Below are 23,661 nucleotides of genomic sequence, written 5' to 3'. Positions count from 1 at the left end.
GTGTACACATCAACACTTCAGAACTATAGTTGTTAATAAAGCAAAATTCACGGTGGTATTCAAATTCGATTTCAATCTGCAAACTTGTGACAGTTGTGTAAGAAATAAACCCAACTGGAAGAAACAATTTGACATTTTTCGAGGCCTTCCAGGAGACATATTTAATTTTTATTTTTCTGGAGTGTGATTTAAACCCCCGATGATCCATCCACATAAAAACGTGGTTCGCAAAAAGTGAATGATAACAACGTCTCCTCCATTGGAGGAACTGTTGCTTAACTTGGCCATAAGGAAAATTAAACAAAGCTGCATGGTTCATGATTATTAAAGCGTTTATTTGCTTTCAAGTGCTACAACAGATGGTAATGCACTGTTGTATCATGGACTGAAAACTACATTTAATTTTTTTCTATGGGAGATCTACTTTGATAAAGTAAAGTAGCTTCGCCGCATTCTTTTGTTATACGTTACTGAAGTTGCCGTTCATTGTGTTATCAATGACTGGGAACTGTACATGTTAAACTGGCATGACTTCTATTTATAACCGCTTAAAACCGTTGTCCCTGAACGGTTGTGCCAAAATTTCGCTACATATTTCTCCTGAATAAATTACAAAATTGATTAAAAAACATCTTTATCCTTTCTGCTCCTAAATACACTTTTACAGGTTACATTTTTTTCCTGGGAGTACGTCGCCAATTTGGATTTGTACACTAATCGAGACTACGTTTCTTGAAGTAACGTGGTAAAGGCCATTTGATGCAAACGGCAACTTTAACCTTCTATAGTTGGGTTTCCGTGAGAAATGTCTTTACTGATGTCGTTTGTTCGAGGTCCAAGTTTTCCAGCAACTTTACAATTGATCAAAAGAATGTATGGTGGGCTAAATCTGTGGTTGAGAGGTGATGATTTCAACCAGTGGTGGGAAGAATTGCTGACTGTTTAACGAATGATATGGCGGTGTTGGAGGGGCCATCGATTGAAAGGTGAATGAGGGGGGCATTGAGCTGGCGGATAGCGTGGGGGAGGGAACAAATGACGGTGGAGGCGAATAGTAGAATTGATCATAAGTTGGACCAAGCACGATTGTGGGCACTCCATTGTATTCTATAAGTTGGACAGGCTGTACTGCCGATGGAGGGAGTGACATCGGTACTTGGCCGTTAGGTGATTGAGGCTGAACTGTGGACACAAGTGCTGGTACGTTTTGAAGCTGTTGGTTTGTTGCGATCATTTGAGAAAAACCAGAAGGAAACGTGCTTGGAAATTGCTGCGATCTAAACAGAAAAGAGATCATAATGACACTTCGCGGGCGGCTTGGGAAAAAAATTAACACTCTTTCTTAATGTTCTCCTTCTTTCCTAACCGGAACCTAATATCAATGTCCACAATTCCAAATGGAATGTTTGCTGGAAATCCAAGCAAGAACTTGAACGTACTGGTTCGAATAAACAATTACACTCACAAAAGAAAACATTTTAGAGTCGGTTAGATTGACTCTTTAAAAGCGCAGACTCTTTGTTTGCCAAGATGAAAGAATCATGAACTTGACCAATGATCGATTTCCAAACATGATGTCATTGGCAACGGACCTAATGCACAAATACTTATTGAGTGTTTTGCATGTGGTGTTAAAATGTTGCTCGGAAATCACTGAGTCCTTGTAAACAATTTTCGTTAACCTTGTTTACTTGACCCTTGTCGTAATGGTTAAAACAACAAAAGACTGATCAAGCTATACAGTCATTGTGTCCCATTGTCTTTTATAACAAGGACTTTCACTCGAATTAAGTTTTCGACAAATACCAAAGCGAGCAGTAAGAAAAAATGCATAATCGATTTGATTGAATGATTCTTTTTCAGTCCCATCATGGAACTTGTGTTCAATATGAAAAGTAAAGGATGTTTATGCTATTTTCACTGTTTAACTATTGACAAAATTCATTGACTGCCGTTGGATGCCACAATTACCGTATTTGTGTCGGTTCGTTTGACTCTTCCATTTCAAGACGCCGTAATTTGGAAACCTTTGTTCCCCTTTAAACTAGTAGTGTAAACTTTCAGTAGGTGTTGCGATCGTTGACAGGACCGTTAAAATTTCTTTGAAAGATTTGCAGAGTTAATCCGAGGTTTTACGCTTTCAAATGGTACCGTTTGTAGAATTGTATAGGGACTAGTTAGTGACTTGCAACTCCAGGGAATTTCTGCTACCCAGGACTTATCACTAAACGCCAAGGGACCAAATCTTGAAATTAAGATCACTTTCAGGATATTGACATTCCCTATCAAGCTCGCTTACCCCATTATTGCATTCTGAAGATTCTGTTTGTATGCAAATCCATTATTCATCATCGCGGCATACTTCCCATTTCCTAGAAACAGAAAAAGAAAAGGTCGTAATCAAACATAGTTATTTACTCTTAGTCGAATGTGTGTTAATGGTTTTTACGTTTGATTCGACTCAAGCCTAGCGGGAAATAACGATACTACAACAATCAAGGTATTTCATATCTGTTCTCTCTAGAATCACACTCTGCGGCCTGTTGAGCGTGATCAATTACACTGACCTTTAGTCGGTTTTGGTTTGGCGCCAATGTAGGCTAAATTTACGTTCGCTGTCCTTCCGTCGATTACCGGTCTTCTATTTTCACAGGCTCTCTCCGCACAATCTTTGTCAAAAAACGTAACCTGGGCATAAAAGCACCCGCAAATTAGTTATCCACAACATGACAAAAAAGGACATCGTTGCTAAGCTAAGCTACGACTTACAAATCCATAGCCCTTGGACTTGAGTGTATCCCTGTCTCGAATGACAACTGCTTCCTTGATCTCCCCGAACTGGATGAAAAACTCTCTCAAAGAATCATCATTTGTATCGTAAGGGATGCCTCCAACAAATAACTTTGTTAGCCTGTTGTCCTCGTGCCGGATCATTCTCTTCACTCAATCTCTTTCCACGTTTCTCTTCAGTCTGTTGATGGAAGCTCTGAGGTGACCTTAGTTTCCAGTAATGTGGATAAATGCACACCGGCGACGCTTGTGATATCTGTTAAATATGCAACCCCCAGTCAGTGCTTGTACATATCACTAATTTTCACGTGTGTGACGTGTTATAATAATACTTGTCTACTAAGTCTCATGGGTCAGTATTATCGGCTTAAGTTTTCAGCCAATAGTTCCTTGCGCATTGCCTGACCTTTCTTCAAATGGTCCACCGAGACATGTGATTGATAGAGTGTCGAAAACCAAGCTAATTAACAGTCTTGAAATCCCTGTTGACAATTTTGATTCGATGTAAGAGTCAAGCAGCGCGCCTGATAATTGCTACAGTCGTGTTTGTATAATGCGCAAGGTCACCTTTTGGTTATACACACTCAAAGTGTGTTAAATCTAAGGTTTCGCAATGTAAGCAGGTTACTGGCTTCCGACCGGCATGTAAAGGAAACAATACCACACATTATGCTAATTCCTTGACAATTGAGTGTTATCACTTGACTGGAACGATTTTACGCATAGTATATTCCACAGAAGCCGGTAAGTGTCTTTCGCTCTCTTGACCAAGCAGTGTCTGTGACGACATTTCGAAACAGTGGGAATCTTAACGTGAAAAGCCATCACGCTTGATGTTATCCAGGCTCTAAATCCGAGGGAAAAAAGCCTCGAAATCCAGCTGAAACACACCAGTTAATTAGATTACACAAAGAACAAATCTTTTACATGTTATTCTTAAATGAGAAAATTACAGAAACAAACTACACTAACCTTGAAACGATTGAAACGTGGAATAGTGCACGACTCCAGATTTACCAACTCAAACAAGTAAATCACATTTTGACGTACCGCTTTAGATAGCTTTTGATCTCATTTATTACGATCAAGGAACTGATTAGTACTTACGATATCTTAGTATAGGGATTTTTCGCTCAGTATTGATGCATTAGTCGAATGAAGAGTGTATGTTTACATTCCAGTAGAAAGCTAGACACAGCCTCCAGCGGTTAGGCTAGAAGGATTAATGATAAAATCTCAGGTCCTTATCAGCTCTTTAGAGAGCAATTTATATTTAATAGCACTAAACAGAAGAAACAAACAATTGACTGATGATCATGTTTGCATTGAGTTTGTTTTACCAAATTGGTTGGTGTGTACTCACATTTCTGACTTCATCGGCTAATATTCAAACGATTATGGATCAAGTTGAAAAGACAAAACGTATAAATTAATATCGGCCTTAACGGACTGACTGGCACTCCAAAACTCGATTAAAGATTAAATATCGCATACATCAGTGTCTTGGGGTGCGTTCGATTGACCATATTCCGGAATAGGAATACATGGAATAGAAGTTAGAAATCGTTCGTTTTTACGCAGATTCACATTAAAATTGTAAACACCTGCTAAAATACTATTTTAAACATATCTTTATTATCCTTGTTGCTTCAAAACGCCAGACGAACCGTTTTAAATCATCACTCCGCGTATTCTTATTCCGGAATAGGGTCAAGCGAAAGCGCCCTTAATTTCCTGCACGTAATGTTTGGCTGAAATGTCTCGTGTAACTTGTCGTCGAGTTTTCAAAGATATGTTATTGAGACCGTTTTCGTTAACATAACCCACTAAAAAATCTATTCTGTATCATGAGATGGAATACGTACAAAAAAGCGAGAGAGCGTTACACTAGAAAAACTTCATTCGCTTGAAAAACAAATATTGATATGAATGTTTTCCAGCAAACTTAATGTAAGACCTTCAATGGTTTCAGGACAAGATTTTTCTAAGGAGTTGTGCATGATGTCACTGCAAAGGCGATAAACAGAACAATGGGCAGGGAACGTTTCGAGAAGACGAAAACCAGGGGCACCCAACGAATCTGTTCCTCACATTATCTGTTCCCCAGAGGAATCTTGCTGGCTGGCAAAAATACAGGGGTTTCGATAAGCTGGTTGGGAAATTTTGTTATTGATAGAGGTTTTGCCTGGGAATTACTGACTTTTTCTAGCATTTCAACCCGAGCTGGCTTTAGAAACTCTGAAGACTGAGGACGACTAAAAAAAAAAAAAAAAAAGAACCCCTTCCCTCTCCCAGAGAGTAGTCTCAAACATACGACGGCTGGTCAGAGTGATTGCGCTTGCGGAAAAAACCTGTTTTGTCCCGGTTTTGTCGCTTTTGTTCGGTCGTTTTGGATCGAGGGATTTGAAAGCGCGCGGAATTCCTGGCTGGGAACTAAATTTGATCAGCTGGCTGGGAAACCAACCAATTTTATCTAGCTGGCTGGGAAATTTCTTGTGTGTCTTGCTGGGAAAAAGAAACAGATCATGTTTTCCCAGCAACACTGAAAAACACCTGAAAATACCTTAATAACATTTATTTTCATTACCTGGGGTATAATAATACATTTTACAACAAATTGGTCGTTGGATGCCCCTGGAAAACAGAAATCCGAGTTTGATCAACTCAATGAAGGAGAAAGAGGGACTCATGGAAGACTATGTAATGTTCAGAAAAGGAGAGTTGGGAAGAGATCCGGAAAGAGGCAGTCTCTTAGAAGACAACAAGAAGACCACTGGTTTTGAATCGGGATTGGTGGCCTAAGAGAACGTTTTCAAAGTGTACCAGATTAGGCGTTCACTCAGAACTACTTGAATTTCTTCTCAAATTATGAAGTCGCGCGGTTGGAACACTTTCGCGATCAATGCAACTCATAGAGAATCTATATCACGTAAGCGCTGTCCAGGAGCGCTGTTGACTTTATTTACTCCGAGAATGAAAAATGTTTGTCACGGTGACCTCGCAAGAACGGCAAAGATATGTATTGCTGTAGAATCCAAAACTCTCTTGCAACTGGTGTGCTGAGGCTTCTTAAGGACTTACCATTTATGTTGCAGCTTTGCATACAATAATCTTCATTTTTGCTGAAAGTCCCTTATTGACGATGATGACGATTCATTCAAGACCTTCAACGGACTAAAGGTGAACAGTTTCAGCTGGGCGCAAGTTAAAATATATAGCCTTGGAACAAATTTAACGCACGGTTCTCTCTGTTGATTCAGTTGTATTCATGATTTGTTAATCAGTGTAACTCAGTTCACTCTTGAAATCAGCCGCGCAAAATAAAACACTAATGAAACTGATTCGGTCACATTTTCCCGCAGCACTTGTTTGAAATAGTTCAGCTGATAATTTCATGATTCATTCATTGATCTCTGTATATGACCGCCACTATCACGGATAAAAAGTTCGAAGTTTAAGTTGAGTGCGATTTCAACCGAAAAAACTGACAATTCTTACATCAGAGATTTTTTGAAGCTTATATAAAAATATCGGTCCAAGATTCCTTGCACTCGCTGATCTACGAATGAAAGAAGTGATCCTTCCACTTAGCTGAACAATTTACAAGCAATTGTCGCATTATAGGCCGTCCTGACAAATTCAGGTGGTGTGAATCTAATGGTATTCGAACCCTGCATGACCTCTGCGATGTCGGTGCAATGCTCTACAACCTGAGCTTTCAAGCCACCCGCGAAAACATTCATACGTTCATTCACTTACTGATCTTTATGAACAATATTCCACCTCTGCTAGAGTGAACAAATAAGAGATCAATTATCCCAAGAAAGTTGTAATATTTGTAAAAAGTTAGTTAAGATGTTGAAACATAAACCACTTTACAGCGTCCGAACTTAAAAAAAAAAAAAATCTTTGTAAATCTGAAGACCAAAGCGTTGCTTATGGTTGAGCTCGGTTTTTGTAAACCGTCGGTTTTTTAAACATCAACTGTCAGCTAAGAGTTGACGTTTTTACTGCTTTCAGATGAACGTTCAAGACGTTTTGCTTCTGAAACGATTTTACGAACACAATTAATCCGAAATTAAGTCGTTCAGATGATTAAGACGCATCACAATGGTTTGTAAAGAATTCAGACACCGTAAAGCCAGTTGGATTATGTGGATTTGTTTAATAATCCTGCCTCAGACTTATTATACAGGAAATTGATTTCTTTTCACAGTTACTGCCATCCAGCGAGTGAGGTGGTGCTATGATCAAAAAGTTGCTTCCTTATTTTGTTCAGATTTTGAAAGTGTGTTTGCTTGACACCGACCTGGCAAAATGTTGACCTTTGGTTTTTATCCAAAGGCTGTTTGCTTTGAGTGAAAGTTTTGGATTTCACGGTCCGCCATTACTCACGTTCAAAAGTTACCGACCGTAGACCTCAGAGGGTTGAATCTAGGGAAAAGTGACGTCATTTTTTCAAAAGCTTAAAATTTCAGAGAGGAAACCCATTTGATCATGTATGCAAAATGCGAGTTTAAAAATCTGAAAGCCCGAAACTCCCGTGCTGCTTATTAACTTTAGTCGCGTACAAACGCATTGCATTCAATAGTGAGTCACCTTTGAGGTCAATTTCTCCTCGATCCAGCTCTCTCCACTGAGTTGAAATAAACAAGTGTTTTTTAGAAACTAAGGCTTAAAAGTTGGGTCACTTATTGTTTAGTTAACATATTTTTCAAATACAAAGAAAAAAATATTTGATTTTTTGATTATAGTACCACTTTAAAAGAGCAAGGCATGATACAATGTGCTCTTTTGTTTTTTAATGAGGCGAAAATGAGCAAATGAGATGAAAGACGTTTTTCTTCAATGTTTAGTAGAGTCATCAAGCCATAGTTCATGTTTATGATGGACTGTGTGTAAAACAGTACCGAAACGCACTTTATGTTAACTTGGCCGTGACCATACACAATCATTTCTCCTCGGTTCACAACTGAGCTTTGAATAAATTAATTGAGACTTTTCAGAAAAAGGGTGTGGTTTGTGCATGGTCAGGGTCAAAATAGCGAACAAAAACAAAACAAAGAAACATGTCGAGTTTCACAACCATGTCTGCCATATATTATCTGTGTTAAACCAGAGTTAATAGAGTTCCCTCTGGTTAAACCAGACATGCAACATTCAACGGTGTCTTGCTGTTTTTGTTAAAATCTCTTAAATCTTTCGGTTTTCGCACCTCCTTTATAGCATGGATGAAGACTAGTTGCTAGTGTATCTGACAGATAGTAATGCTGCAGAACATTCTGTTTCTACTGATTTATGTACACGTTTTTTAAAAAGATTCTTGTTTTTCCGGCCTAGGCTGAATTCATACTCTTATTTTTCTGCCGATTTTAGTAAATGACATTTCCGTTTTAGAATGTATTGGGGTATCAATTACAAGTGTTCGGTGGGTCTAGATCTGTATCGTGTTACATTGTGAATGCAGTTTGTCGATTATTCGACAGAATTGTGAAAATGGGTCTTAGAAAGTATGCAAGTTGACAGTATGTTTCTGAACACTGAGAGATTAGTGGCCGAACTTTAATAAAGCAATGAGATTCAGTGTATGCGAGAGACTTAATCTACAGGATTTGGAATTGTTGTGAGTCTCCACTCTTACATCATGATGTGTTGTTTCATCGAATATTTACTGAACCTCGTGTTTAAAGCCTGGTTTTCACCCGGGGGGGGGGGGGGGTACTCGATGTATCCCTGGTTGGGGAGGTGCGGCGCGGCCCCTCATACCTTGACCCTGTTTAAGACAAATATCGCTGATTTTCCTACCCATTTTAAGACAAAATTCCGATTTTTGATACCCTGTTTAAGACATTTAACCCAGTTTAAGACACAAATTGATAAATCGATACCCTGATTAAGACAAAAAATGATAAATTCGATACCCTGTTTAAGACAAAAATCCCGAAAAACATACCCTGGCTGGCCGCACGTCCCCATTAAGCCCTTATAAGGGAATACCCCCCCGGGGGTTTTCACTAGCGACGCAAACACAAGCGCAACTACAATCATAAGGATCAAAATCTTGCTTTTCCTTGTGCCGCTTGCCCTTGTGGTTGTGTTCGATTGCGTCGTGTGAAAACGAAACGCAGCATAAGCACAAGCACCCATTCCAGATTCTCCGCGTCTGAACATTTGAACAAAATGGCGAATGCCGTGGTTGTTATTTAATGCTTATGTCGATGTTCGTTTTTACTAGCATAAGCTACTTATGCTTGCGCTTCTGCTTGCGTAGCTAGTGAAAACCAGGCTTAAGCCGCAATCTCCAGTGTGTTTGGCGGCGTTCTGTTCAAATGCAATCCATTCTGGTGAAAGCTGGTGAGTGGCGCAGTGCACTCTGGCTAATTATGATGCATTCTGGGAAAAGGTGGTGAATTCAGAATTTGTCCTACCTTCTCATGAATCCAGAATATGTTGCTGCTCGCACGCTGCGCTTGCTCCGCAGCAATAATAACATAACAAGTAGCGTGGTTAACAACGGCTTTTTCTCCCCAACTTTTTGTATTAAACGAGGAGTTCGCCAGGGTGACCCGCTCTCTTCTTTCCTTTTTAAAATAGTTCTCTTATGCTTGGCATTTTCTGTTCACAATAATCCGCAAATAAAGGGCATTATGGTGAACGGAAATGAAATTAAACTAGTTGCTTTTTTGCTGATGATTTGACAGCATTTACCCACAATAAGCAGTCTCAACTAAATCTCAGATCTATTCGGCACTTACTCTGGCTTGAAAATCAACGATGATTAGACAAAACTGAGAGAGGCCCTTCTGCTGGGAAATAAGCAGGCGGTGGAAAGTTTGATAATAAAAATTAACGGTAAAAAACTACGACGTTTCGAAGTCTCCATGACCTCATTATCAAGTAAAATGTTAAAACTGATGTAAAATTGTAGCTCAGAGATTATATACAAATAAAATGTGATAAACTTCATTAGAATAATGAGCGTTCATTGATTAATCGATGCGGATTATATCGGTTATACCACACGCCATCTTCATCAACGCATAGAAGAACATAAAGCCTCTGTCATTGGCAAGCATCTGAAAGAAGCCCACGGCGTAGCGTTCACTAGCCTACAGGAAATGTTTTCTGTTCTCAAGAAATGCCGCGGGAAAATGGACTGCCTAATTCACGAAATGTTATTCATTCGCGAAAGAAAACCAAAGCTAAACGCGCAGTCTGACTCAATACGTGCAAAAGTATTTATTTAAACATATACTGCACGAACTGACACGTTAAACACCAATAACAATGAACGCTCATTATTCTAATGAAGTTTATCACATTTTATTTGTATATAATTTCTGAGCTACAATTTTACATCAGTTTTAACATTTTACTTGATAATGAGGTCATGGAGACTTCCAAACGTCGTAGTTTTTTACCGTTAATTTTTATTATCAAATGTATTTCTAAACGTCCTCTGGGTGGAAAGTTTAGAACTCTAAAGAATTGACTTAAAAAAAAACCATTAAAATCCTCGGGGCTTACTTTACTTATAGCAACTCATTGTATTACAAATTGAATTTTGAATCTACGCTCATTTTAACTAAAAGCGAATTCTTTATTATTTTCCTTTGTTCGGAAAGGCAAAGAAAAAAGTTAAGCGTTCGTTATTACTTAACAAAATTCAAAAAGGTGGAATGCCCGACCTGAACTTGATATTGTTTAGTCAAAGAATAATGTGCACAAAGAAGTATCTTTTCCCTAACACAGCCAGCTGGAAACCTTTTTTGAATTTTTACTTACAGACAGTGGGAAGTAAACTTTTGTTTCATTGTAATTTTCACTATTCGAAATTATCAATATCCCTACCTGCCTTATACAAGGAATGCATCGTAGCATGGGCTTCCTTAAACTGTTCCGTAAACCCTTCCTCCGAATCCGACTTTTCAAAACAGCTGCTATGGAATAACACGTTTATTTGTACTGATTCTCATTCGTTTTATAACCCAAATTTAGTTAATCTTGGTTTTATAACAGTCTTGGACCTTCTTGATTCTCATGGCAATTTCAAACGAATTTATCCACAATATTCACATCTTTAATTTTCTCCCATTGATTTCTTTTACTTGTTAGTCTTTTCAACGCCGTGCCTTTAGAATGGCACAAGAAACTAAAGTTAGACTTGGTAATCAAGCCTTTTTAAAAGATTATAATATTGATTTGACTAGATTCTCATTATATAATAATAATAATAATCATCATCATCATCATCATCATCATCATAATCAATAATAATTATGGAGGTTAACACACAACAGTAATCACTGTAAAAACTATTGGCCATTGATGGAAAAGTGGTTCATATAGATAAGATTCAATCTAATGTTTTGTACGATACCTTTTCTTCCGAACTTTCTGTGACCCCATCAGCTGTGAAAAAATACGACGAAATGTTTCATTCGGAGTCTTTACAGTTAGACTGGGAAGGAATTTTATTACTTCCTTTCAAAATAACGCTGGATAGTTTCAATTTGAAATTCTTCATAGAATTTGTTATACTAACGTTATGCTTTTCAAATTCCCTTTTATGTTATTTCTGTAACGAACTGTTGGAGACATAAGAACATTTCCGAGTCTTTTTTTTATTATGAAAAGGTTAACACTTTCTGAAATGAGTTCGTCACTATTCTTAGATCCCATAAGCTACAATTGTTGTTTCTACTAACTTTGAGTTAACAAATATTTTCTTTGCATGGGCATTTTACATCGGTCAACAGTGAGAACATCCATCTTAATTACATTATTCTCAAGAGTAAATATTTTGTTTTTCGCCCCATGTTAGGCAAAACTCCTCTCTCCATCGGCCTCTTACTAGCAAAGTGTAAGAAAACTTACCAAGTCGAACGTTTTATTGCCGGGAAAAAATAATAAACTACAATTTCACAATAAAAAATGGGAGCCCCTCTTGTCGTTAATGGAATATTAGCTATCACTTCAACTTGTTACTTAGTTCGTGATTACTCCAGGTTTGTGTACCATTTCAGTGTAGTTTTTTGCTTTTGTTTTTTTTTCATTACATTGTGTAGGAAGTATAGTGTGTAAATGTTTATTATTATCATTGTTCTTTTTTGTAGTGGTAGTTGTATTTTGTTTGAGTTTGGGTGTGATAATAAAAAAGCCTACTAAAAAAAACAACGGTGTCTTGCTTGCGTTGGAATGATCACATTTCGGTCCAAATCGCCTTTGTATCTTCGTCAAAGTGAAAAAAATAACGTTGACTTTCTTTGGGGGAACAAGCGCAGAAATGACTAAGAAGTGAGTCTGCTTAGGTTGTGTACACAAACAGCTTGAATACAATGCAAACGTGCCTGGACATGCGCCCTCGGGTCATCAACGCGATCCAGGAGCCGCTGAATAGGATCAAGCAACTAGTACCCTTCCCTAGTTTGATAAATTGCTGGTTTTCACTCACGTGATCAACAGCCATGTTTTTCGACGAAAACAAAAGGAAGCGTTTGCATAATAATAGAGTTAAATTCCCCGAGGATTTGGTCGGGGCACCAACATGGCCGCCTTTTCTTTGTTTTGGGCACCAACATGGCGGTCGTGACGTCATGTGAAAACCGAGAATAGTTTTCTCAGACTCATCTTTAAGGGGGGTGGCATTTGACTAACAAACCGTTGCTATGGACCTCTTCAAATAGTCATTTAATCAAATGATCCTTTAACTCTACAGTTATCTCTTTTTGCCAAGTGTGTTCTATTTAACATTTCTTTGTCTGGTTCGACTCAAAACCATATTTGGTAAATCACGTGACGAAAACAGAAAATGCCTTAAAACTCAGCGAGTTAACTATGTTTTCAAAAATTATTAACGCAACAGTATGAGAACATTCTAACACAAAATCTGTAGCATGGATTATAAACATACATATTTCTCAAGAATATTATGACGTCGTAAGGCCCTCCTTTGATACACTTTTCAAATTATCAGTTCCATTTTTTGTCCAAATAGAAATTCCCTGCTACAGTTTACGAAAAATGATGGGACGGTTCCCATCCGGTGAAAAAAACTGCCTCTCCCTTTCTTTTTCTTAGAGTTTGTACATCGTCAGTGTTTCTCATTGAAACGCACGACAGAGGACTGTGACTAGTTGCGCATGCGCCTTCTGATTGAAGTGATGTCAGAATGCCATTGAAAAAGTTATTTTCAAAGAACCATCCATGCAACCTTTTTTATAGGGCTCTTTACTGAAAAGCTTCCATTGCAACCATTGTCTTTCTGCATTTTCTCCCCCCTTAATCTGTCCACCTATGACAAAATCACAAAAAGGTCACAAATGGATCGGTTGAGCTGTCGCTACTTGGCGAGAAAAGTACCATTCCAAATGCCCGGTCACCCGGGCTGGTCATGTTTGCCGGGATCATGAGTTTCAGCCCGGTATTTCATGAGGTGAGCCAGCCCAACTTGGGCTAAATTTAGAATATATCATGTGAAAAAAGACAACAACCACAAGAAGAAGTGGAGAGACGTTTGTCTCGCTAAATTGTTATTAAAATTCATCATTCTACAATTTAAAGAAATTTAAAGAAATGTTATAGGTTTGCCATCTTCTACATCCTTTATTTTAACGTAAAAAACGACTATTCCGTGGGCCATTTTGCTCCAAAGTGGAGTAAAGTGGTTAGAAATCGTCGACAAACGCCTCGCCTCAAGTTATAACTTTGCACAATCTGATTAAGTCTGGATCTCGTTCACGGCATACAATGTAGGCAAAGAATAAAAAAAAATTGGGGCGAGTGGTTTCAGAGTACAAATATCAGTAGAACGGAAAGATTAACATTTGTATGCTCATGCACGTTGTCGTCAAAACCTTATGTTTTGGGATCTCACGTCGTTGTTATGAAGAGTACCACGAAATATGTGCTAAAATGCGTACCATACGCGTAGCAGGATTATTTTCCCCCTTTTAACCTGTGATATCATTGCTTTGGAGCGTTGTCGTTCCCGTGCGACGTATCAAATCTCAGGTGACGGCATGAGCCCGCCGGCGTATCTCTCTAATAGACCATTTTGGAATTCTCACGGCTGGATTGGCTCTAGCATGGAATGGAGGCTAATGCGGGCAAATCTTTTCAAATGCAAATTAATTTGCCCGCATTAGCCTCCATTTCATGCTAGATCCAGTCCAGCCGTTAGAATACGAAACTGGCCTATTAGGGAGCTTACGCAAGGACGACGACGGCTGCGAGCACGACACAAAACAATGGAGAGTTTAAGAAACCACGACGGCTTGAGCTACTTTAAGTATTTCATGATTATTCCATCATGTTTATATTATACAATATGGGCGAAATGTCCTATAGCCAGATTGTAGTTTGTCCACGTTGCCGTCCAAACCTTAAATTTGGTCATTCACGTAGTAGTTATGACGACTACGGGAGAGAAATGTTCAAAAATGCGTGCCGCACGTGCAGCACGAACATTTTGGTTCTTTTAACCAACGTCTGCACATTATCCATGTTCTACGTAGAGGTGGCGTCAATGTGGCTGGCCTTCTTGTTATCTACGTCGCTCTCGTACTTTCCGTCCTAGAGTACTGTTGCGTGGTTTGGCATAACGCCCTTCCCGCCTATCTGTCTAGTGAAATAGAGCGGGTCCAAATGGGAGCTTTAAGGATAATATACCCTCGATCCTCATACCAGAAAGCCTTACAACTTGCTAAAATCTCTAGACTTGAAGATAGGCGCAATGAACTCTTTATGAGGGCTATTGATAAAATTACCAAAGGTGGACCCTTGTAAAAACATCTAACCCCGATAACTCTTGTAGGTTTTATAATTTTTGATTATTTTGTAAACCCAGTCCCAATAAGGTTTTTTGTTATTTTCCGAACCTTGTAAGCACATTGTAATTAATTTTAAATGCGAGAATGTGTCGATTAAACATCTTATTATTATTATTATTACGAGCACGAAAACGAGAAAACAATGTTGCAAAAGCGAATGTTTCCCCGTTTGCGTTTCTTGCGGAAGTAAAAATTTGCGTCCCGGGAAGCAAAAATGTTTCTGAATTTGTTCAGAAACATTTTGCTTTCTCAGCAAATGTCGCCCGAGGAAACATTTCGGGAAACAATGTTTCCATAAAAATGTTTCCTCGTTTGCGGGCACCCTTAATGAACAAAACAAAAGATCTCCACTCCCTCCACTTGCATTTTTCATTTGGGTACATTTCTTTGTCGTCCTCGTCCTGACAACAGGGAGTTTAAGAAACGACGACAGCTACGGCAACGACAACGCCAAAAAGCAGTAATATTATTGGTTAAATAAACTAAAATGTTCGTGCTGCACGTGCGGCACGCATTTTTGAACATTTTTCTCTCGTACTCGTTAAAACTACTGCGTGAAATGACCAACGTGGACAAACTAAAGTGAATCTTTCAGTCTCACTGTTTACCTCAAATCTATCTGTACCAATCCAGTACAGGACACTTCGCCCATATTGTATAATATAAACAAGATGGAATAATCATGAAATACTTAGAATAGCTCAAACTTATATTTTGAAGTGACCTTTTCGTCGCTGTAAACTGCCTAACGACGTGAATTTACCAAATTTCAGGTTGTGTAGAGGACGTGAGAACATGACGAGACGTTTTTAATTTTCTCCCCAAACAACCACACAGTTCATCCCAATTTTATTCCAGAAATGTTGATACACGCTTTCCGTTCCGAACGAATCGGGTTTATAGCCGGGCTCAGGCGCGCGAATCGCGCTAGCGGAGCACCATGGGTAAGAAATTTTGCGAAGTCTGTCGATGCGAGAAATTTTGGTTATGACCTCAGCGTACGCACGCCCTTACAGACTGTCGGGGTGGAGGTGGGGAGGCAAGACGGCCTTTGGGGACGGGGGTTTTCGGGCAAGTTTCCTTTCTTTTCCTTCGTACAAAGACTGCGAACCACAGTCGCCGTCTTACGGTCTAACTTTTGTTTGAACCGGGAAGAATCAGCGTTTGGGTGTTACGAGCAGCGAAATGGATCGGCTGTCTTTGCTAAATAACGGAATACGGTGTACGGGTCTACGAGAGGACAGCTCGATCGTGTTATTTGGCAAGGTTGTAATGGCGCTGTCTTCGGACGTTGCTGACGGTAACGTAAGGATGTTTTACCGCAAAGAATCCTGACTTGAAGAAGCAGTTCCTCGGTAAACATGGGAAGAGACTGTAAAAAACGTATCAAGGCACCTTAGGATTTGTATCTGCTTAGCAAAGCAACGACTTTGTGTGAAATGAGTAATTGTAGGACTTAATTAACTGTCACCAGGTTCGTACTCCTTTTTTTGCCTTTTATACGGACATTTATGTCCGATTTCTTAGCAAATTGTTTGTCTTACTACGAGATATGTTTGTTACTGGTCTTATTTCTCCGCTTTTTCCGAGAAAAGTCGAAGAAAAAAATCGCATCTCTTCTTTGATTTCTTTCAAATGTTTGTTGTTTCGACACGCCTTAAACTCGCTTTGCATGTGCTGAAACCCGAAACACCAAAGGAAACTACCGGAACGAAACAACCGAAACCATCGAAACAACGAAACGAAACCAGCGAAACACCGGAACGCACGAAACATCTATGAAAACTTTTATGTTGTTCTTTATTCGCAATCTTTGCAGATTCCCTCAGCACATACAAAGAGCGAAACCAAAAATTCTTTTATTTTTTCATTATTCTTCCTTCTACATCTTAAATTAACTATGTCACGCATGTGAAGTGTCTGCCCATGACCACACAAAGACTAAACGCAACAGCACTTCCGGGCACCGTGCCTCAGTTGGTTGAGCAAAGGGCTGTGACGCGGGAAGTCACGGGTTCGAAGCCCGGCCGGATGAACACTCAGGATCTTAAAATAACCGAGGAGAAAGTTCTGCCTTTGCAATTTCATCTGCAAATGGTTAGACGTTGAGGTCTTCTCGGATAAGGAATTTTAGATCGTCGACCCCGTCTCACAAATAACTTCTATGTTCGTAAGTTCCCTGTGGGACTTTAAAGAACCCACACACGAGTACGGGATGAAGTCCCCGGTGTTGTGGCTGTCCTGTTTTCTCCAGCAGAAGTGGCTGGCTTGACGGCGATGTCTCCAAAAAGGCTTGTGGCGCATGCAGCCACCTAAGCAGAAACCGCCATAAGTCAAAAAGCGACTTTGCCAAGTGCTGGAATATGTAGACGTAGACATCACCGAAGGCTTTCAGAGTAAAAGTTTAAAAACGACCTTGGAAACAGTGCAAATACCAAGGCAACAAAAATACAAAGCGACAAAGTTATAATGAAAGAATGTTAACGCATTTTTAAATTATTGTATTATTGAGACGTATTTGCATTGCGAAGAGGTGTTCGTGGTGGAAACTGAATTTGTGGCTGTTTCGATTGTTTCGCTGGCTTCGTTTCGGTGTACGATGGTTCCGGTGGTTTCGAAGGTTCGTGTTTTAGTACATGACAACATTGCTTAAGCTTATATGTTTTATCCAAATGTTTGCTATCCAGTGGTTTAGTTGGATGCTGAGACTCTTCGTTTTTCCTGCTGTCGCTTTTCTTATATTGAAGAAAAGCCAAGCGAAGTCCGGACGGCTTATGCGCCGATCAACTCGAAACTTCAAGATCCCCCCCCCCTCGGGCAAACCCCGGGCATTTGAACTTTTGAAGATTGGATAGTTCAAATTCCCGCCCCCTCAGGCCAAAATGGTGTTCAAATGCCCTACGCCATCGTCGGCCCTGTCGACTTTATTAAGAAAGCTTGTGATAAACATGCCAATACATGTTTCGTGACCCTTTGTATGATGATACCGTTTATACCAGACTTGAGCTACTACAAAAACACAACTTAATTTTGTAACAATTACAAGTGACTTGATATTTAATTAATTAAGTCAATAAGCAAGGGTAAGCTGCTCTAACTCCGAAACATGGCAAAGGTTGTTTTAACGAGGATACTGTATACTTATCAACAACAGAGCCTAGAGCTTTTACGACTGCATGTATTTTAAATTGTTCAATGTTGGTTGATTACCTCTAACAGAAACGTACAGCTTTAACAATGAAATAGGGGTATGAAAACCTACCATATTGTATTCACTCTGTAGTACAACAAAGACGAATTACGCAGCCAAAATTCCTTTGAAGACCTCTTTTTTTTGTAAGCCAATCTCGCACATTATCTCTTCCTTTAAACTCTTCCATCTCGTCCAACACGTGTTTACAGCTGTTCTCGGACACCGAAAGAAAATCATTTGAAACCTGACATTTCCGGCACTTACATTTTTCCGCGAGCATTAAGGAGAAACATTCTCTGTACGGTAAAAAGATCGGAGTTTTCGCGCATAGTATTCGGAAATAGTAGAGAATCATGATGTCCTGATTGTTCTAAATTTGGAGGACTAAATAATATTTATAATAGTAATAATAATAATAATTACTGTAGGAAACAGACAACTTTTTTAAAAGACATGTTTCGACATGCTTATGCCATTATCACACACACACAGAGGAACACACGGAAAGCGATAAAAACTCGCATATTTTTAAGCATTTCAACACATCTCCTTAGTGTAAGAACAAATTCTCCCCTTCGTGCTTTAGTATTCTGGATTCTGCCAGCAACTCAATTGATTTAAAACTCAAAGAAGCTTTCTATATAAATAAGATCAAACCGGAACTTAACAAACAATTGCAGCACTTTTCTCACGTTTTAGTTTACACTTTGATGTTTGGTGTCACGCTGTAAATAGTACCCGCTTTTGTATTACGTCATGTAATAATTTTTTCATCTACCCAGAGTTAATGCATGCCGAAACATGTCTTTTAAAAAAGTTGTCTGTTTCCTACAGTATTTATCATACTTGCTACTATTGCGACCTTATGGAAATAATAATGGTAATGATAATGATAATGATAATGATAATGATAATGATAATGATAATGATAATAATAATAATAAACAAGAACCTTGGTGGAAAAGAAGGATCAAGGGCTCCATTGACGAACTAAAGAGACATATTAATACATTGGAAAGAAATATAACTTTGAAAACGATGTCCTAACAATACCAAACTTTGAAACGATGTCGTAACAGTTGAAAATGCCCTCGAGATTCGAAAATGCCCTATAAGATCTGATCTGTACTACACTCGTCGAGGATAGAATTGAAAAGTTATTTTTGGCGAACGAGCAAGCAAAGTTAAATCATGAACTAATATATGCGAAGACGTACGATTACAAATCTTAAGACAAAAGGATTACGTAACACTGTAAAGTCTTTTTAAAGTCTAGAAAGATTCTATTTAAACACACTAATGATCTCATTTACGATTCCAGATATTTGTTCTTCACCGCCTGTTTTGTTTATCCAATTGACGTTCCATTCTTGAGCTCCACAAGGGTATATTTTGTTTAAAGATGCAGTAAAACGCCATTCGCGTTACCAGGTTACAATGACTTTTGACGCCATTGCAGGTTAATTAAATGTTCTCCTGTGTGCACCACAGAAAATCCACGCAGCCCCAGCCCCCTCAAACCTAACAAAATACGCACAGAAGCCTCTATGCACAGCCACCACGTAGCAGGGAAGTGACAGGCAAGACTTTTACCGACTCGGAAAAAATAAAACGGAGAAATATTACCCATTTTCCGACTGAGATTGCCATACTGGCAACCCAGTAACAAGAACAATTCCATAAATTCAATTTTAGCTTTTATTGCAGTTTCAAGTCAGTGCAATTTAAACTGGCGGTTCAATTTTCCCCACCCCACCAAGGCAAAGGTCAAATTTTCCACCCCTGGGAAGGCCTAGCCCGTCAAATACCGGGGTTTGCGCGGGGACGGGGGGAATTGTTGAAGTTTCGATTTGATGGGCATATTACAGCCTGACCGACTCCTCTTTTACTATAGGTTTACGGTGAAGTTTACAAGAGATTGACATTTCGAAAATTGTTGGGAAGAGCAACGACTCTTTGCCAAACGAATTTAACAGATGAGCATTGGAAATTCTGTCCGTCGCCTCTATTCTCGTTCTTACTAAAACATTGCAAACGTTCAAAGTAATTGTAGTAAAAACTGTTCATCTTTTGTTCAATGTTTACGACCGACGAATTTTTCAGAAAGCCATTTGTATGTTATTTGTATGTTGTTATTGCCAACGAGATGCTATCATTATCAGTAATCTCACTTGAAAGCATCACCACTTGTAGTCGAGGTTTGTAGTTTGCAATAATTATAACCAAGAGATCATGATCTCTTGTTATAACTGATCGAAGTCAAGAAACATGTATCACTTGATACAGAAGCAAGCAATCCCACTTATCATTCGATGTATTTTGTCCTTCTTTTTCATTGGCCGAGAGCCCACCACGTGACCTGCAAATAACTGCCAACGAGTAAGTGTTTTGCTGCAAATAATATTCTGCTCATGCGCCGATTCACGCTCTTGTGAGAAAATGGCAGATCGGTTCCCCGAGCTGTCAGAGAATGATTCGACATCTTTAGTTGATCGAAAGAACAGTGAGAATACTAAGAAAGGAACAAAATTTCAACGTATTTCGAAAGTATCCCAAGGAAAAAAAGGTAGACGAAGCGAGTCACTCGTGTCATCGACGCGAAGGACAAGTTGGCGAATGCATATGTACTGAAGAGATTTTATGCTAAAACAAGAAAAAAGAATGGCGAGCTTTACACCAAAGCTTCACTTGTCGGGATACGCTTTGAAAACTGTGAAATTCTTCAGCTTTGTTCATGCCTAGTGTTATTGAACGTTTGACTGTAACTACAAATATAATGATGCTGAGAAGGAAACCAATTGATTGGTGTCATTACTCGACTCTGCAAGGCAGCGCGGGCTTACGGCTTCTCGGAAATAAAAACAAAAAACAAACTCGATGATTGAATGATAAAACAATTATTGACCTCGGTTATCGCAAAATATCGTGATTTGTCAGTGTCTCGCAGATCAATTATTTGCCTCAGCCTTCGGCTTCGGCAAATAATTGATCTGCTCGTCACTGAGAAATTACGATATTTTACTCAACCTCGTCCAATAATTGTTAATTATTTGTTTCAACCGTTTGAATATATAGAGTAAAACTCTCAAGTTCACTCAGTGAACAATTGGCAGTTCGAGCCACGTGGACTAAAAGGCTCAGAATATTTTCGATCACTCAAAAATTTATTTTCAACCTGTTTCCCCACGGCCTTTTCACTGACGAAAGAGCATCCCATCGAAAGGTCAACTGATAGACAAACGCTCTCCGCTCCCCTCTTGAGACACGAAGGGAATTGCGACACCCGGGAAAAGGCCCAAAATGTTACGGAACTTTGAAGAAACGGTCCCCTGGAAGCAGCTGACTAAACTTGTTTTCACTTTTCCCCCGGACTTTTCCCAACAAGTATATTCCCCTAACGCACTAAAATCTTTGAATTCTTGTCCGGCATTAAATGCAGACACGCACCGTAAAAGCAAAATTTGTTGCCACTAAATGCGTACACTTTTATTTCATAATAATTGATGGCTCAAAAATAGCAAAACATAAGGTTTTTTCGCGAGAAAAATAAAAAGTCCTCTGCAGCAGTGTTATACGAGAGGCTTGAAATATGAACTTCGTCAATATTCGTCCTTGCAACAGACCTCACTTTCCGGAAAAACGTGGTGAACTTTGTCCTTAAATTATCAATGAAGGGAATTTGATCTTCGGCCGAAACCTTCAATTGTCTTTCACAGCTGCCCCCGTGTGATGAATTGGCGCACTTATGCACAAAAATGCAAGTAGTGAGATTGAAGCTCAATTTTGAATAACGCCATGATGAATCCCTGACTCTTACCTCTCATTCATACTCAGGTTATAGTTTTGTTATTAGGTCAGGGTTTTCTCAATCGTTTATGCTTGCGTTAGGCGTAGGGCCAGGGAAATACTTCGCACAGTTTATCGCCAGGTTTTTCTGGAATTATTGCGGTGTTTAGTTCAGGGCATTGCTTGAGGGAAACTGGACTCCCACGCAAGCGTAAAGGAGCGTTGCGTGACGACACAAGGAAAGGCCGCGTGGTTTGAGCTGTCTTAATAAGTATTTCACGATTATTCCATCTTGTTTACGTTGTACAATATGGGCGATGTATCCTATAACGTCTGTAACTTAACTGGTACGGACGGATTTGAAGTTAAGACAGAGAATGAAAGATTCCCTTTTGTATGTCCACGTTGTCGTCAGAACCTTAAATTTTGTCATTTTTTTTAAGTTGTTGTACTGTATTGTCGAGTACGGAAGAGAAATGTACAAAAACGCGTGCGTACGTGAAACACGATCATTTTCAAGTTCTACTTTAAACCAATGATATTAGTTCTTAGTGTTGTCATGGCTGTTGTCGTCTCTTAAACTTCCTGTTCAATAGCAATTACGGAATTCTACGATTCTTTGAAAGCAGACGTTCTCCCGGCGAGAAACAAAATGAGGAATGAGTCTTCTTTTTCTTCATTTTTCGCTGGCCGTGAGAGACTTCAGCCTGCAGCGAACTTTTATGATAGGTAAATCAATTACTGTGGAGACTGCATGGTCATTGACCATCGTACTCTTGCGTATTGCTCTCACAACCAAAATAAAGGTAAAATTATACGTGCTGGATTGTCATTGCTTTACAACTGAAAAACCCTTCTCAGGTGCAATTTTCTTAAATGAAATTTGTCGGCAAAGCGAAATGTAAGTACAACGTGAATCCGAAGTTTCTATTCAAAATGCACCAAGCTGGAGTTCTTAGGTGTGACTAAGCTGAGCTGTTCGTTTGTTGAAAGTTGAATTTAAGTTTGCAAATATTGTTTGTTTTTGGGAGAATAAAAGTACCCATAAAAATACTCTACTCGACCGAATTAAACAATAATGGATGACACTAAATGATCACAACATTTTGACAGGATGTACATGTATCATGAACCGGTAAGCCGACGGTGGTTGTACTGCAGCCTCACTTAATGACTGCTGATTTGATGGCCTCTCTATTATGGAGAGCACATGGTGCAAGAGTTATACAAAACATTAAAAAGTCAAAAAATACCTGCTTGCTCTATTTTCTTTTCTCTTGATGATAAAACAGAGTTAAAAGGAACATGATCTTTTCGTGGTGCTCAGTCTCACATGAAGGGTGATCTATATTACAGGAATCACAAGACATCACGAGTGAAAGGCATACAGTGTCATGTGGCTATCATCAGTCTAGTTGTTAAGAGAATATCAACAGATAACATGCTTAATGGCACAGAGTACAGTTTTGGAGATCGTATGTTCAAGTGGTAAGGGCTTTAGCTTTCACTGAAGAGCTTTCACCGGGTCTCTTCAAATTCCGCTCACATCACTGGTTGGATTTGTCTATAGTGATCTCGAATCCCGAATTCAATTCTATCACGTCTTGTAAATAGAAAAATGGTTTTCTCCGGCAAGTTGAGGTCTTAAACCAAGTTATGTTTCGTTTGAATTGTTGCGCTAAGATTATCAAGGTGGTGTGCCTGAGAAATAGTTTGATTACCTTGTAAGCAAAAAAGATTGTTCATTCATTCTTTCAAATTTACTCATTTAAAAATGAAATGCAATCTCGCATTTAGAATTACTACTGTGGTTTTCCTTACGCAGTAGATCAACAGTCAGTAGAGTTGAAAATGAATGTGCATTGCCTTGTCTTAAAGACTGCTATGTGTGATCATTTTAAATTTCAAAATTAATGAATGTCAACTCAAAAGCCAACCCTTGGTATATATTTCGTCCAGAGGTCTTATCTGGTTGAGGTACGAGGTCGTCATGTAATCAGGAGTAAGTTAGCCATAGTCAGCTCCCAATAAGACTTACGTTCTACGGAAATACAGCAAATA

General features: G+C 39.1%; 1 protein-coding gene across 4 annotated transcripts; it reads right to left on the bottom strand.

Moving 5' to 3' along the window:
* Window positions 1-314: 314 nt before the first annotated feature.
* LOC138003676 (RNA-binding protein 38-like) lies at window positions 315-22,982 on the bottom strand. 4 transcript variants are annotated; one of them, XM_068849880.1, is made up of 6 exons: window positions 22,854-22,916; window positions 11,171-11,202; window positions 2,770-3,046; window positions 2,568-2,688; window positions 2,300-2,372; window positions 315-1,277 (listed from the first exon to the last, which is right to left on the bottom strand). In XM_068849880.1, the coding sequence occupies exons 3-6, from the start codon at window positions 2,932-2,934 to the stop codon at window positions 884-886; spliced, it is 753 nt and encodes a 250-aa protein (XP_068705981.1). In that variant the 5' UTR covers window positions 2,935-3,046; window positions 11,171-11,202; window positions 22,854-22,916; the 3' UTR covers window positions 315-883. The 4 variants fall into 4 exon arrangements, with proteins under 4 accessions (XP_068705981.1, XP_068705980.1, XP_068705982.1 ...); XM_068849879.1 differs by lacking the exon at window positions 11,171-11,202 and having other exon boundaries at window positions 22,854-22,982; XM_068849881.1 differs by lacking the exons at window positions 11,171-11,202; window positions 22,854-22,916 and adding an exon at window positions 3,763-3,995.
* Window positions 22,983-23,661: the final 679 nt, after the last annotated feature.

Source organism: Montipora foliosa, chromosome 5 (genome assembly GCF_036669935.1).
Source record: "Montipora foliosa isolate CH-2021 chromosome 5, ASM3666993v2, whole genome shotgun sequence".
Classification (NCBI taxonomy): domain Eukaryota; kingdom Metazoa; phylum Cnidaria; class Anthozoa; order Scleractinia; family Acroporidae; genus Montipora; species Montipora foliosa.
The sequence above is the reverse complement of the archived record's forward strand: the minus strand, read 5'-3'. Positions and strand labels throughout refer to the sequence as shown.

Bases quoted from the DNA above. Each gene is read 5' to 3' on its own strand.
- LOC138003676 (XM_068849879.1), bottom strand. From the start codon at position 2,934: ATGATCCGGCACGAGGACAACAGGCTAACAAAGTTATTTGTTGGAGGC. The intron at 2,689-2,769 runs GTAAGTCGTAGC...TTTTATGCCCAG, and splicing joins AGTCCAAGGGCTATGGATTT to GTTACGTTTTTTGACAAAGA. The intron at 1,278-2,299 runs GTAAGCGAGCTT...TTTTCTGTTTAG, and splicing joins CTTCAGAATGCAATAATGGG to ATCGCAGCAATTTCCAAGCA.